This window comes from Toxoplasma gondii, chromosome III, assembly GCF_000006565.2.
Source record: "Toxoplasma gondii ME49 chromosome III, whole genome shotgun sequence".
In the NCBI taxonomy this organism is placed as follows: Eukaryota; Apicomplexa; class Conoidasida; order Eucoccidiorida; family Sarcocystidae; genus Toxoplasma; species Toxoplasma gondii.
The window spans coordinates 861,690-877,684 of NC_031470.1; the positions used below are offsets into that span (position 1 = coordinate 861,690).

At 51.2% G+C, this 15,995-nt stretch overlaps 3 protein-coding genes across 3 annotated transcripts; 2 read left to right on the forward strand and 1 right to left on the reverse strand.

The window, feature by feature from the left end:
- The first annotated feature begins 432 nt into the window (after positions 1–432).
- On the forward strand, positions 433–2,333 carry TGME49_253340 (hypothetical protein). The gene is made up of 3 exons (XM_018781003.1): positions 433–869; positions 1,322–1,426; positions 1,784–2,333. Exons 1-3 carry the CDS (start codon positions 702–704, stop codon positions 2,117–2,119), a joined length of 609 nt encoding a protein of 202 aa, XP_018638188.1. The 5' UTR covers positions 433–701; the 3' UTR covers positions 2,120–2,333.
- An 834-nt stretch (positions 2,334–3,167) lies between these two features.
- TGME49_253350 (hypothetical protein) lies at positions 3,168–8,514 on the forward strand (the record flags this gene model as incomplete). Its single annotated transcript, XM_018781004.1, has 5 exons — positions 3,168–3,282; positions 3,985–4,485; positions 4,827–4,955; positions 5,751–5,820; positions 6,894–8,514. 5 exons carry the CDS (start codon positions 3,168–3,170, stop codon positions 8,512–8,514), a joined length of 2,436 nt encoding a protein of 811 aa, XP_018638187.1.
- A 1,131-nt stretch (positions 8,515–9,645) lies between these two features.
- Positions 9,646–15,570, reverse strand: TGME49_253360 (hypothetical protein). The gene is made up of 5 exons (XM_002369352.2): positions 14,517–15,570; positions 13,193–13,507; positions 12,421–12,598; positions 11,604–11,914; positions 9,646–10,816 (listed from the first exon to the last, which is right to left on the reverse strand). The coding sequence occupies exons 1-5, from the start codon at positions 14,644–14,646 to the stop codon at positions 10,575–10,577; spliced, it is 1,176 nt and encodes a 391-aa protein (XP_002369393.1). The 5' UTR covers positions 14,647–15,570; the 3' UTR covers positions 9,646–10,574.
- Positions 15,571–15,995: the final 425 nt, after the last annotated feature.

Consider the following 15,995-nt stretch of genomic DNA (forward strand, 5'->3'; position numbering starts at 1 on the left):
TCAGTCTGCCCACTACTTAGGGTAGGAGCTTTATATGTGAAAGCACGATGCACAGACGTCCTTGTAGTAAACAAAGCTTGTTGGCCATCCGCCACATCTGTCGGGGCTCAACAACATCTGCTACTGGTCTGTCTTCGATCAAATTGGTGTCTACATGCGGGGGTTTGACAGCCCTTGGTTGAGAGCATGCAGTTCGCCTCCTCTTAAGGATCTCTAAAACGCATTGCCAGAATTGCCTGCAAAGCTGCTGTTGCATGGGGATACGTAGCAGGTGTGGGTGAGGTTAAGCAAGCGGCGAAACATCCCCGTTTTGGTGAACATCCCGTTTTCGAGACGGCCTCATATTGCACAACCAAAGAAGGTCCCCGTGCAGCGTGAAACTACGGTTGCTTTGTTCATATTCTTTCACATGGCGCAGACATGCCGTAAATAATGGTGACGTTCAGGTTCCACTAGAGACACGGGGGCCCGCACTCAATCGTTCTGGGGCTGCCACGAGGTCAAAAAGCAGTAAGGCTGCCTTAAAATAAACGTCTTCTGCCTTCGTCAAGCGGACGAGTTTGGCCACTTTAAAGGTAAAACAGGTAGGTCAGCTCTCGGAAAACGTTCCTCTCAAGGGCATCAGTAGGCGAAACCTGTACAAAATCGCGAAAAACACCAATCTCACAAGAAGGCCGCCGAACCCCACCACAGTGAAGCCGATGGATCGACTAGGACAGTTGCAAAAACCCCCCAAAGGCCTTAAGTGTGCGGACTGGGAGACTGCCGCCCTTAATTCCCAAAGGAACTCGTCATCTCGCAGTCTCAAGGAAATCCTCGAACTTCAAAACATCTCACTTCATGCCCCATCAACAGATGCGCGCCTGCATGTAAGCATTTCTTGAGTTTCTCAGTACATGCAACATACGGCAGACGGAAGCCATGCAGTGTGTGCTGGATTTGGTTTTCGATGAACTGTCATTGACGTGACACCTTGGTGAAAGGTAGTTAGAGAAAGAAGTACCCAGATGCGAGTCGAGGCCATGAGAAACAGACTGCTGGGTATAAACCCACTTACTACGCAACTGGGACAATAGTGAATGCAGCAAGGGACAAGCGGAAATTCTGAAGCGGTCTGGAAAGCAACGGAAGAGGGGTTTCCGGGTAAAGTGCGTTGTTGTTAGGGTGGTGTGGCATGCCACAACCCTTGTTTCTTGTCTTTCTTGTAGTCCAGAAACTCAGCGGGGTGCACGTGCCACGCTTCCCAAACTGTGGCAATCAGTCGGATCGACTTTTGACGCAGTTAGAGCAGTCCGATTTTGACATGTCATCTTTTGTGCAGGAAAGCCGAGGGCAGATGCATGAGGTTGACCAGGCTCTGGCCCGGCACAAGGAGTACTATGCGAATGAAGAGAAACAGTTTCGAGTAAAGGAAGCTCAACTCAAAGTACGGGAGTGCATGGACAAAAAACCGAAGAAGACGTGCTGCGGCATGAGGAAACAGGTGTACTTTCATCTTAGTATGTTTCACCCAAAAGTAGCCCACAGGGCCGCAGAGCGATAGCGTCACGTCCTGTGCTCCATTCTTCTGGGGGTCGCCTCTTCGCTTTTTCCAAAAAGTGGATACACAACGTCTTTCGGTTAGTCGATATTTGCCATCCGTGATCCGTTCCACCCCTGCGACCTTATCATACAACATGTCGTCCGGTGGCTCCCAATGACGACTTCCCTGGAACAGGTGACCCGACTGGTGGTTTCACCCGCGTGTTCAAAATGATGCACGGCGCTACGGTTTGTGACGTAGGAAAAAGGAGCACAGCTTCAACTTCAGCTGAATCGATTCAACAAGTTCGTCGACACAAATGAGGACAAGAGACGACGGGCCGAAAAGCGCGCTGTGGCAGAACGGGAAATTATCAGAGAGAAGGAAAAGACAATTGTAACACTGAAGGTCGCCGTGGAGCAGATGGAAGCCAAGGAACAAAAGCTCGAAGCCGGCGTTAAGCGATGTGCGTCAGACTCTGGGCAAGTGTATGCTGGAGAAGAAGGTGCCTCCGCAGACAGGCTCTTTTACATTAGGGTCAAACTCTTAGAGCAAACGGCAAGTGTCGCGGTACGTTTGCCGCTGTGTGCAGTGTGACGGTTTCAATGACACTGCAAGTGTGACGATGGCAGTGACTGAAGCGCTCGTGCGCCCACGTACTTGTGTTTACGTTTACCAGCGTAGACTATCGCGGTGAAGAAAAGTGTCCGTAGCTACTTCTATAATATATTCGTGATGCACGGAAGAGTTCCACGTAATGGGGTAAGTTTGCAGACTTCTAAACAACAAGCAGAGACAAAATCGCGTTTTTATAAGGTGGCAAATTTCAGCGGAATCTGGACTCTGGTAAAGCTGTGAAACCCGCATTACCGAGTAGAATAACATACTGCAGGTGCATTTACCTGGTCCTATATCCATATGCGCTTCACAGAATACGGGCAGTCACTCAGCATTGTTGAGAAAGGACTCCGTTTCACTTGTCATACACAATCATTCTTATTTTGCCACGGAAACTGCGTCACATGGGTCCGGATGTATTGATGGCAGACAAAAAATTCAAGGAATTCCTATCTGCAGTGATGCACGTCCGCGATGAATTTCAAGAAATCTCGGATATGATGAGTCGGTACGACCTGCTTCAGTCGGTCAACGGAACCTTGGTGAAAAAAGAAACGGATATAAACAGGAGAGCCGACAAGATCAGAAGCTCCTACCAGATGTATAAGAAGCAGGCAGCGAATGCAATCCTGGTAGGAACAGCCGCCTTACCAGTGCTGCCACATTCTATTAGCGTCCGCTGCCACGAAATAAATGAAAGGTGCCTTACAGGGCCCGATATCCGATAGCACGATGAGAGCGGTAAGCTGACAGCTCAGCTGTGTACAATATATGCCTTGCATAGCTTACCACAGCTACAATTAACCTCATTTGCGAGAAAGAAAATCGTCTCGTCCATGGATCGAAATTTTGGTATCTTCACATAGGAAAAAAACAACACTGTGGCGGCGCTACAACGAGAGTTGGAAATGTGTGAAAAGGAGAAAAATAGCAAGCAAGGTCAAGCGGAAGAACTACTCAGTCACGCCAGCGAAGAGGCATTGTATTTCGGCAAGTTGCTACTGTGCATAGAGAATTTGTTTCAACGATGCACAGAGCAACGGCCAAACATTCAACATGCCAACCACCTTGTCAAGCGCCTGCTCCGACGACAGGTGTAAGTATGCTTCCCAGGCGCCGTATCACTACCACAGAAGTAAATCGTTTAGCTGCCACTTCCACCATTTGACCAGGATGCCCTCGATGTATTACAGAACGTAGAATCTTCGTTGTAGGCGTCATGACCATCGCTCGGGCCGACTGACGCCAAATTCGTATGCGCTGGCACACAGCGAAGCCGCACACGGCGCAGTGGCTCTCAGAAGAAAGATTTCTTACTAGACCTGCCAGATGTAGCCGATCTTCGCAATCCCTCTGCTAGCTCTGCCTGTCTCTCGAAATGTGATGCTTCAAATAGATGAAGTGAACACATATGCATCAAACGTCACTCTGGCGACGGACATGGTGCACAGCAGCACGAATCCCATAGAGCGGTATCTGTAATGAACTGGAGTGCACAGTCAAAATAACTATGAAACCAAAATTACAAGAAAGGTAGACTCTGAAACACTTGCACAATACTAAATCGGGCCATGGACATGAACCCTGGGCTTGTCTGAAGATATAAATGCGTGCCCGGGAGAGGCTGGCCTGTGATAGGAGTTACCGACGAGGCTCTCTACTGTTCCGTGTAGCGCACCTGTGACAGTTGAACTGCCCACGAGAGCCGCAATCGCCTCTCCGCACATTACACATTTGCGGGAGCCTGTATCAATGGTCAATATTCAGGACAACGCCTGACACTGATGTCAGTCTTCATGCGGCGTTGCCTGGTAACGCCGCTAGCCAGAGCGGCGCTCCCCAAGACTCGCCGCCTCGACCCGCATCGCCTTCAGGAGACGGTAGCCTCGAAACCTCAAACAGAAGTGTTGCGAAAAGCTCGGTTAACATGGTAGCTGCGCCACTATCGGGCACAAGTGCGAGGATACCAGGCAAGGAGGGCACAACACACCAGCCGGCTAACGGTTCCGTAGGAAGCGAAAAAGAGGGACAGGAGACCGGAGACGGCTCAGAAAGCAAAGCAGTTAACAGAGAAGCAGCCATGCAATTGCATGCGACGGTGGGGTCTACGCTTGCGTCAGGGAAAATCAGATACGCGGCGCAGTCGCCAAAGAAAGCAGAGAGTGCCCTTGAAACGCCTCAACCTGCCAGGGGAAAAAGACGCGATGCCAAACAGTCAAAAAAAGGCGGCAACGCGGAGGAGCAGGACGAGCAGAAACAACTGTGCGACGATGCAGTCCAGATGCTTGGCGTCATCGAGTACTACGTCAAAGACTTCAGAGATATCTGTGATACCTTGACGAAAAGTAGACGACAGCAACAGAAGTCGGGGAAAACCGTCAACGTGTCTGTCGGCTGTCCACGGAGTGATGGTGAGGCACCAAATAGCTGAAGGCACGCAAAGCTCAGCTGACGAGTTTGGGAATATCCCTCTTTCGCAGAAAGGCAATCTAGTTGACTCACGGACTCCTCGCTGTGTCTTACTTTGCTAAACAGTAGAGGCTGACAGTCGGGCTGCGCTTGTCATGATGCCTTTCCTGCAACTGCTAAAAATCACGTAGGCGCAGTAGCGTTGTAGGATTGTCGAGAGCTTACGCAGCTGCCAAACAAAGACTTCGTTTGCTCGTGTCACTCTGTTTTTCGACAGATGTTGTGGAATTCGTCACATTGCGCGACGTGTACGCAATGAAGGGATCCGGAGGCAGCGTAGGTGGCGCAGGAAGCAGCGATGCCCTTTCGAGTGGATCAAGTCGAAGGTTCATGAGCAGAACGCGCGGTCAGTTGAGCGCTGGTCCCACCAGCCAGCTGAACCGGACGATGCTGAATTAAAAGTCGACGGCTGTCGCAATCTAGAAATTCAAGAAACCGCATATGCGAGAGGCGCCAATTAAAATATCTCGGCTCTATAACACAGTTTTCTAGGTGTGATTCAGGGGCAGTGTTGATGTTTTTTTCAGCATTAAGCTGATGCTTAAAGCACATTTGCTTAGCCATTGGCACGTCGTCTTAACAATGGGGTAGTACCTGATATGTCATTCTATTCCCGCTGTGTACCCGCGAACGCAAAGATGCAAGAGCCTCCAGTTTCTGCTTGTGCAGTCGATCAAATCTCCCGATTTGCATCGTATAGCTTGGAAGTCGGAGAAGCAGCCTTCTCGCTTCTGCCCGTCACCTTTATCACCGTTCTAGCAAGTTCACGAAAGCTACTAGAGCTAATCTATGATTTCCTCCTTCTGCTCAAGAGAGTGTCGTGTAATCGGCACCCTCAAATTAGCCCGGCGAATGCTTGTCGTTCGCCCGGTTCCGGTATCCACATACGCTGGAAATAATGCAACGATATCTGAGATTGGAGTTCCACCTACGCATCCGCTTCGGCGCGAATTTTCGCATTATTTGCAGTGAAGGAGCGGAAGTGTCAGGATCTTTGGTAATGCACCTGTCCAACCCTAGGTGTGGCACAAACTCACTAACTGGACAGGGGGGGACAAACTAGCAACAAGTGCACATTTGTGGAGACTCGAGTGTTGGCACTCGGTTCTCTAGAACAGGTGAAACTTTCCCTGCCTTGTAGGCATTGGAGCATTCACTGATCAAAACAGCTGCATTGTTCTCGGAGCGCATGCACGACATTGCGTTATCCAGTAAGTGTGCCAGTTTGTGTGTAGAGGTCCAATGTCTCGACAAGCGCATGCAGAGCGTCGAAAGTCCACTGCATGTCTCGACTCGACAGAAGTCGCTTCACTTTTTGGATCTCATTTTCCAAAGCTGACCGTCGCAAAGTCAGAAAAACGCCTACAAAAAGAGAGTGCTTATTCCATATTCGTAAAGGTAGCTTTCCGGTCGGTCGCAACAAGTGAAGTTTAGTTTCCGGCAACACTCTGAAAACCGGCGCGGACAGGCAAAACAGGCAATGCGAGCATGCGAGACGAGGGAAAAGGAGACACGCTGCTACAGAGTGGATGAGCATCACATCACTGGCTTCCTCTCGTCGTTATCCGTGTAGGTTAAATCTTTTCTTCCCTGTTTACCGCCACGGGGTCTCATCTACCATCCAACTATGGTCGCAGATCGTGCCTGCGGTCCCGTTTGCCGTATCAGCGCGAAAGTGCCGGACGGTCAGTTCTCCTTCCTTGTCTCGGCGCACCACGACATATATCTGCATTTCTGTCGGGCTGATATCTCTTCCTCTTCTGAGCTCACATTTGCTTCATCGGTGAGAAGAATGATGTATGTGTGTCTCGCGTAATCCGTCCCCTGGTGCTATTTTCGCGTAGAAGCTGTCGCAGGTGCGCACATGAACTGTGTGTCAGCATGCAGCAGTAAACATGGAGAAGCCGTTCTTCCGTTTCAAACACTTTCCTCCTCGTACTTGTATCTTCATCTTTCTTGTTATTTTCTCGTCCATAGTCTATTTCCCGCCCTTTTGGCGAGATGACGCAACACGGACAGAGCCCGGCTGCATGCGCGGGCTTCCTAGCGCTCTCCTGGTCGCTCGAGCTGTGCTCGTATTAGGCGGTCCCGCTCCCTTACCGTCATCTGTATCTCCTAACTCTTCCCACAACAGACATTGGCGGCGTTTTCTTCCCCTGACACACACTGGAAAAACGTCTGTCTCTGCGTGCACACCTTCGTTTCCCGAATTGTCGCTGTCGCGTGGAACGGCAACACTTTTTTCGCCTTTCCTCTGCACCTCTGCTCCTTGGAGCTTGCACAGAGCAGCAGAGGCAAAGGCAAGTCCAACCGACACTTTTGCAGGTCACATAGCGACCCAGAATCGGCGCTGGTTACCATCTCCACCGCCTGCACACATTTTCTCGAACCTCTGGCGATCTTCGTGGACCTCACCTCTGGCAGCTGTGCGCACACTGCGAGTAGCGCCAGGCAGTTTGCCTCTGCGCTTATTCAGTTTGGCGCTGAGAAACGGGCGACTGGCAGAGATATCCGAGGACCCAGACGGCAACAGTGCATCTTTTTTTCTTCTGAGCAGCGCCAACTTGGCGGCGAGTCTCTGCGCGGAGACTTCCGCCGTTCTTCCTGGAAAAAACGGTGTTGACCACCACGGGGACGCTACATCGTGGAGCGATGTCTCTGAAAGGGAACACCGACAGCGAGAAGTAGTCTCTGAGCTGCTGCGAACGATCCCCGTTTACGCAGTCGTGTCTACAGAAACGCAGCAGCTCGTGCCCGCTATGTTTCCTTCACAGAAACAGGTCCCGCGCGACGAAGTCGTTCCACCCCATTCGGACCAGGAGAGAGCCATAGACAGCAAGCGCGGCAAGAAGCCTAGCCATAAAAAGGAACTCGAAAAACTGCTGTATCAAGAGTTTCAAGCCCTGACAAGCCTGGAGGAACGAGGCGGCGTTGCCAAAGCGATAGGCCTGGGCCTCTTCTTCCTAAGTCACCGGGATGCGCAGGTGTATTTGCAGCACGTGCAGTCACAAACTGCCGAGGTGGCGTTGCCCGTTTCGACCGCGAAACGACCTCCATCTTTGGCAGTTGTGACAACATCGCTCGCAAAAGTCTATCCGCTGCTGCTTCCGCCGCGCCCGACAGATCTCCCGGCCAAGCTCGCAGCGCGGTCTCGCGCGTACCAGGGGACTTGCGGTGGATCGCACGTCGGTCCCGGGGAGAAATCCGCTTTTTCCGTTGGCCGTGCGCTCTTTGGCTGGCGAAATGTGGCAGGCACACAGGGACAGTGGGTTGACGAGAGTGAGGCCCAAGAGCTGGTTTCACGGTTTGTCCTCGTGCCCGATATAGCTCAGCTGGACACTCTTCTGGAGGAGGGGGGCTCTGAGGCCGTCGTTGTTGGAACGCCGCTCTTTTTCGTATCTCGCTCCCCAGAGATTCCCTGGAGTCTTCTCTTGGATGGGCGAGCACCGTCGGCTTCTGGTGCGTTTCCTCTGTATTTGAATCGGAGAGACGCAGAACAAGCTCTCAGCTCGATACAGAAGACTCTCGACGGCCAGCCGTGGTGGCGGAACTTAGGTCGGCGTCCGCTGACGGTGCACCGCACGTCGCTCGAGGCTTTCCTCGAGGCTTTTGCGGAAAAGTCGGCAGTCTCTGCTGCACCTTCGCCGTTTCTTCTCGTACCGGCTTTTGATAGTTTCCTCCGCAGCGAGAAAGAGAGGCGGAAGCCTGACGAACGGCGAAAAAAAAGCGGCTTTTCTGTCGTCGGACCCTTCAGGCAGCTCGTGGCGTCGAGTCCGACTCTTCGATACCTCGACTGGAGAAGAAGAAAATTCAAAAGAGACTGGCTGCTCCCGCTGTTCAGGAGAGATAGACAGCGGGAAGGTGACGGCCATCACATCGGGGATTTGCTCCCGGAAGATGCGTAGAGGACACCACAGAACCTGTGTTTTCTGTGTCACATGAGAAGCAACCTCGGAACAAATCTACAGGGTTTGCGCTTTGTGTGTTTGCATCATTCACGCTTCGTCGCTCAAGGGACCTTCCCCATAGACTTGTCGGAAGACACGTACTCTTTTCAAGATACTCAGCAGAATCCTTCAAGAAACATGGAACAGTCTGACGGGTCTATCTGAAAAATCGCTAGCTGAGTGATTCGGACACCTTTGTTTTTGTGGTGCAAATTGTAGTTTGACACTCTCTGCACAGCGTTCAAGTTCTGATCCTCGAGCCGTGCGTTCCGCTGAATGCCAAACTGGCTCTGGGGTTACTCTAAAGCACGTGGCTCCTCGCTCTGCCATTGGTTTCTCTCGCCCTACGTTGTGTGTCTCAAAGTGCCCTTTCTCCGATCACTGTTCTTAGTCCCATTACGACACTGCCGAGATCCAGATGGGCTACAGCGACGGTGGATGTCAACCGAGTTAGCATCGAAACCACCTGTTTAGACTCAAAGAAACTCGCGAGTTTCTGAAACCTGTGGTTTCCTTTATCAATTTCGAAAATGCATCCAGAGCAGATGCGCGCGCTGGTGTTCGTAACTTGAATTCCTCAGCAGCATGACGTGCTCGTGACTTTGAAAACTTGAGTTCGTAACGATACATAGCAGATGAGAACAGCGAAGACAGAAGACCGCGACGACCCGGAAGGTGTGAGCACAGTGAAGATGGCATTTACTGTGAAAACAAATCGAAATGAACACCATATGCTGAGGAGAAAGTGAATCCGGGCAATCTGGGATCCTTTTTGGTGAGGCTTCCGCAATTTCGAACTTTTTTCTCTGGATAACCAAGCCGCGGTGTACGTCCAGCGTGGTTGCTGTGCGAGCATGAAGTAGATTTCAAGTGTAGCTCTCCATGTGATAGAAGAAAAATCTAGTACGAGTGGGGTAGCTATTAGTAAATTTATTTTCGATGAAACCAATTGTATTAGCTAGAGCAATATGAATTAACAAAGACATCTACACTACCCAGCTCCTCTTCAGTCTAAATCAGTTGCGCTGTTCAATACAAGGACGATACTCTTCGTCTCATCAAGTGTCCTCAGAGCACCGAAAATGAAGTCGCCACGCTCCATGTGAATTCGGGCCTGCCCATACGTAGCTACTGCCACTGTGTTGGTGTGGAGAGTACCAATAGAAAAAAAGAGAGACAGAGAGGAAGAAAAAGAGGTAGAGAAAGAGATACTGAGAGAGACGGACAGCGCCAGAAAGGCGACACAAAGGGAAGGAGAGACAGAAGGAGAGAAAGACAGAGGGAAAGGAGCACAGAGAGGAGAAAACCACCGCCGTCTGAAAGACAAGGAGAGGCAGCGGTACACTGATACGACGTAAGGGAAACAAGGAAGCCGACAATGGCTGAGATCGAGGTTGGAAAGCAGTCATCTCGGATGGCATCCAAGATGAAAACCTCAGAAAGACAGTGCCGAGAGACTACAGAGATGTGAAGGTACATTGAAAGCAGACAAACGAGGAGACAAAGGGCGAGGACAGATGATAGCGAGGAGCAGAAAGAGACACACACGTTGTTGGGAGACTCGCATTCATCTTGCGAATTCGAAGAAGGGAGAACACGCACGGTTGACGCCTGGTGTCTCCTTTCTCCCGAGATCGATCAGCAGTGGAAAATGCACTGACAAAAGCCTGGCAACCTAGGACACTCAGGAACTTGCGCGAAATGAAAGAACAGAGAAGCGGCTGCCTGATTCCTCACTCGCTGAGGAAACAGAGACAGATGCAGAGAGCAGGGGCCGGGTCTGGATGTACACCCAGAGTTCGAGAAGTAGCAGCAGGGCATTCTAACCGCACATCCAAGCTCTACACCAAAAAATCCGTGTTCGACGGAATCGCCTTGGCAGAAGAGGCTTTCTAAGTCAATACCGAACTCAAGAAGTGTGAAGAATTGAAACGTCCAGAGAGAGGCAGGTCGCGGGAACCCAGAGAAGCAAAGCCCACCGACAGACAGATGGACGCCGGAGCAGTCAGACTGCACTTTCAAGCTCGCTTTATGTACCTCGCGTAGACGATGGAGAGAACGAAACACACTAGGAAAAGAAGAATAACAATGAGGAGCAGACGGGTAAAGAACGTCGCGTTGCTCTGCTTACTCAGCAGACCTTTAACCTTCGCGTTAAGTACCTGGATCTCCGCTGCTGCCTGCTCCGTGTGAGTCTGTACCTGCTGAATGAGCTCATGGTGCACTTCCGCCTTGTCGCCGATCTGCACAGCCACATGGGCTGGAATGAGTACAGAGACACAGGAAGAAAACTGGAGAAGAAGAGAGTAAAGAAGGAAAGTAAGGTACAAAAGACAAGAGAAAGGAAGACAGAAAGGAGAGACAAAATGAGAAGAGAGAGATGAAGACAGAGAAGAAGAAAAGAGAGAAGAGAGAAAGGAAAAGAAATGATGGAAGATAAACGGAGCAGAAGAGATAGAAGACAAAGACGATAAAGAATAGGAGAGAAGAAGAAACAGAGGAAGAGGAACGGGAGGAGAGAAAAGACAAAGACCGATAACCATCAAGAAAAGCATAAATTATACTTAACGAACAACGCACCCACGGTTGGGATGACACCAGATGGAGCGCAGCCCCGGAAAAGTTGGCGGCCGCATGCAGCATGGTTCCTCTCATTGAAGACATCTTCAGAAGCGGAACAGAGAGGTGTCAGTGGCAAAATCGAAACAGACTTCTCAGCTTGCGACTCGCGCAATAAACGGCAACTCGAAACAAGCCAAACAGAAGCCGAAGGTCCCAGTCTTGAGAGGAGAAAGCGGAAAAAGGAGAGTGCGGCATCGAGAGAATGCGTGCGAGTGCACGCACGAGGGAACACATGAAAATATCAGAATACCCTAGAACGAAAAGAGGGTCGAGTGACGCAAACTCGTCGCATTCATCGTCCAAGAAAAAGAAGAGCCTTTCCCCCTCGCAACTCGTTTTTTGCATGCGCCCGTTTCCACGCGCTAGCACCCTCCACCTCCGCCTCCTGTCGTCTCTGTCCAGATCTCGAACACCGGTCCGCTTACCGATTCTATCGATCGCCTCCCCGATTTCGGCGACTTCTTTATCGAATTCTTCATCTCGCTCTTTCCACCTTCGAATGGTTTCCCGATCCTCCCGAGAGACTTCCTCGACAAAGGGTCCACCCACCTCACCGGCGCCCACGCCCTCATCGACTGCCTCACCCCACACGGACAACGGCCCTTCTGAGGAGACACCTGGAGAGGGCCCAAGTGTCCCCGACGCAATTTCCGACAGAGTCCGGAGGCGTTGGTTTTGCCGCGGACCCGCGGCAACTGCTGTGCGTTTGCTTTCTCGTCGCAGTTCTTCGATGGCTCTGAGAAAAAACAAAGGATCTTAGTTTTCTTGTTCCGTCTTGACTGAATGTCCCCGTAGGTGAGTTAATCGCAAGCGCGTCTACAGCATTCAGATCGAAGAGGCAGCAACAACTAAGCGTCTCAGATACGTACCCACAACATAGACTCTGAACAAAGCGTTTACGCTTCACTGCTGTCCCTCCCACTGCCGTGTTCTAAAAAGGCGGTCTTCCACTTTCGTGATCGTTTTCTGAACTTTCTAACAAAATCCGATGGACGCAGCTTTGTGGAGGTGAACGGGAAGAAGATTCGTTGAGAAAGTAAGGGTAGAGACTCGTGAAGGCCAGAGAAGGCGCAGACGACAGAGAAGTTGCATATACAGGGACTTAAGATGTAAACAATTCGAAAGAGAGGGAGAAGGGAAAAACGGCGCCAGACTTGTGGAGGGAAGAACCACGACGGCGAAAAAGACAAGAGCACGATACGGAACCAAAATCAGCCAACAGAAAAAGCAGAGAAGTCCTACCGCATGAGGCGGTTGATGTCTGCGTGTCGCTCCTCCAAATCTGCATCCGTCAACTTCTTTTTCTTCCGCTGTTTGAATTGCTGGCGATACACGGCGCTAATCTCCTCAAAGAGATCGCGGAGAAGAGACAGATTGTCGTCGATCTCGCCTCCCAAACGAACGGTTTCCAGAGTCGTCCCTGTCGACAGATCCCACACAAGCGCACACACCAGAAAAAACTTTAGGAAGGGTGGAACAGCGAAAACAAACGCGCTGAAAGCCGGGGAAGCGACGGAGATGGAACGAGTATACGCACTGTACAGTCTCAAAAGCAGCGCTCACAGTGCAGAAAAAAGAGTTGCGTGACACATCAAAATCGTACAGCGGAAACGTATCAGAAAAAAAAGCGCTGACACCGGTCACAGTGCACCAAGGCTGAAGAGAGTTTGGCGCTGCGTCCTTTCCTCAACATTTGAAAAAGTTGACGACGATTCCAGCGGTCCTTCTTTCTCTCCCTGGACCAGTCCGCATACCGCTACCGGTGTTGTCATATCGAAGGCACTATCAGGCTTAGCTGCTCAGCAAACCGCAGACAGTCGAAAACAGGGAAGGGTCCAGAAGCATGCGATCGTTGGCCTCGCGCACCTCTGGGCGGGGGGCCCTTCGGCACCCAGGAGCGCCAAGGCGCGTGGGAAGGGGCGACCAAGTTTGATTTGGCGACAGGGGGCGACGCGTGGCCAGTCGAATTCTCGTTCTCTACCCGGACTGTTGGTTTCCTTCTCTTTTCACTCACCTTTAGCAGCGCGAATCGTTCGGCGCTCCTCAATGAGCATGTAGGTGTTTTTGAGAGTGTCTTCCATCCGCTTCTTCACAGCAAGAAACTCGTCTCTCTCCTCCTCGCACTCTTCGGGCGCCGTCACCAAACACTCGGCCTCGATGCTTTGGCAGAGGGCCACGAGCTCGTCGAGTTCAGTCGACAGAGCAGCAGCGTTTCCGTCTCTATCTCCACACACTGCAGGCAGCTCAGAGACAGGTGTCTCCTTCCCACCCCACACGAAGGCCCAGCTGCTCTTCTTCGCAGACGCGCGGCTGCCGCCTCCCTGAGTGGCTGCACGACAGCGAAAAAAGTTTCTGTTTACCGAGTCCAAGTTCTGTTGCCAGTGCGTGGCTTCAAGAACACTCCATGCATCTATGAGTCGACTGCGGGCTCTCACGGAGGAACGAGTGAAGGAAAGGAGAGGGGCGTGGAAAAAAGAAGAACGAAGGTCTGAGAGGAGATGATAGGCCGGACCGACAAGAGAGGAGGGAATGCATAACAACCAGAAGAGAAAGGAGGGAGACGAGACAGAAAAGGAAGAAAAGAGCGAAGAAGGGAAAGAGCGTGGAGCGTCTGCCTCCGAAAGGTGCAGGAATAAAGGAATGCGAATAGAGAGGTCACTGAAGGAAGAGAGAAGAAAAGAAGCGGAACTCCTCTGACAAGGTGGCTGAGACGAGAACGACTCCGAGAACATGCGTAAGAGGGAAAAGGTGCAGGAACGGGAGATGATGTGGGGTGCTAAAAAAGACAAAGCGCATAGAGAAGAAAGAAGACAGGGAGTCGCGGGCTGTGGAGAAGTGCACGGCACTGGAAAGAACAACAAAGGACACATACACACAGAGTCGCTTTGGACGTCGGGCCCCACAAAAAAGGAGACAAAGGAGTATGGGTGTCCACACAGAGGAGAGACGGCGGCAGAGAAAGAGGTCACAAGGGTGTCGAAGCTGTACGGGAAAAAGCGCTTCCGGAAAAGCGACAAAGCAAAAACACGGAAAGGCGCAGAATGAGAGCATAACACTGAGGTCCCGAACACAAAGGACATCTCATTCTTGTCTTTCTTACGCAAGCCATGGCAACGAAAAACGCGAACCAACAGATGCAGCTAGACAGGGATGAATAGAGCGGGTACACAGTGACGCAAACGGCTGGTGTGCAGGCACTGAAGACTCTTTGAGGGCGCAAATGCGCAAGAGGCTTCTGTAGGAAATCTCAACGGAAGAATGGTGCCTGTAACGAAGTTGGAGTACAAAGGGAGCTCGGGAAAAACGAAGATTTCTCCCCTTCACATTTTGGCGCTTACGGCGATGCGGCAAGGCGGGAGGTTTGCGGGCTTCTTTTCTCTTTTTCTTTGTATCGACTTTGGGGAGAGAAGGTAAATCTTGTTCTGAGGGCAGAACCTTCGAGAGGCCGAGAGCCTTGGTCACGTTCATCTTCGCTCAGGAGATGGGAGAGAGAAGACACAATACTGGAGAGGAGAGCTTCTAAGAGGCACGAAGTGGTCGAGGAGAGGAGAAAACTCCGGAGGAAGTTGTGGTAGACAACAAAGCATAACGACAAAAGGAAGGAGAGGCCAGAGGGAGGAAAGAAAACTCAGACGAGAAAGGAAATTGGGTAGGGAATTGAGTTGCTCTGCGCCGAAAATATTCACAAAAGGAGCTAGAATGCGCCCCGCTGGAGCTGTCAGCCAAAGATGGCATCTTTGCTGAGGAAAGAAGGCCGAGAGAAGACGAAAGCTTACGCGAGAGAGCGCAGGGCACGTAGAGAGAGGCGACGGGAGGGGATTCTGCCTACTGACAGAAAATGAACAGCCAAGGGTTTCGGAGACGAAGAATACTAACGAAACGAAAGGCTGATGACAAAGGGACTGAAACGGATTTGATGACGGAGAGGAGGAACCGAGGTCTGGAGACCCCTGAGACGACTTAGAACAACCACGAGAGAAAAATATAACGGAAAAAGATGAAAATACACTCAGAAAGGAGTGAATTCACGTTGCCTTTTCCTACTTTATGGCGGCGCCGTGACCCTGAGAATCGCCGCGACTCCTTCGGTGTCTTCCTGGATATGGGACTCACACCCTAGGGAAGCGAGATACGAAGTAAGCAAGAAAGACAGAGACATTAGAAAAACACCGGGGAAAAAACGGAGGACAGGTACAAACTATGGAATAACAGACACAATGTGAAAATCGATGAGAGTCACGTCGTCCCCTCCGCCAGAGCGGCACGATATACGGCCTTTCTCGGTCGTGTCCCCGCCGTCCAGGCACACCGAAGAGAAAGTGCCCGTCGTCCACTCTGCGACTCTGTTTCTTTCCTCCAGATGTTTCTGAAAATGCGTCGTTGACTTTTAAGAGTTTCCAGCTGACCCTGAAAGCCCGTCAAAGTGACTACACTTTCATCGCTGTGCGAGGACGTGCCTTTCTTCCTTCGTCTAATAATCGGATCTGTGTCTCGTCACGCTGCGAACAGACAATAACCGCGCAAATTCTCGCCGCTCGCAGGCACACCGTTCTAAAATGATGCTCTGCGCATCTAGGAAACGACACGTTTTTCCTCAGTGTCTTGGTCGCAGGAGGGAGCTCTGTTGTCTAGGCGTCCGGAGGAAACCCCAGGTCAGGAGGTCTCTCGCTAGCTTGTTTCCAGTGTAGTCGCAACACGGGTGAGATCTCGCAAGAACTTGTACACTTAGGGTCAATGTTTTAGGCAGGAACTAGTTCTGCGGTTGAGACTGTGGATTCACGGAGTCACAAATTGGTAGAGCAGTCAGCACGAATTTG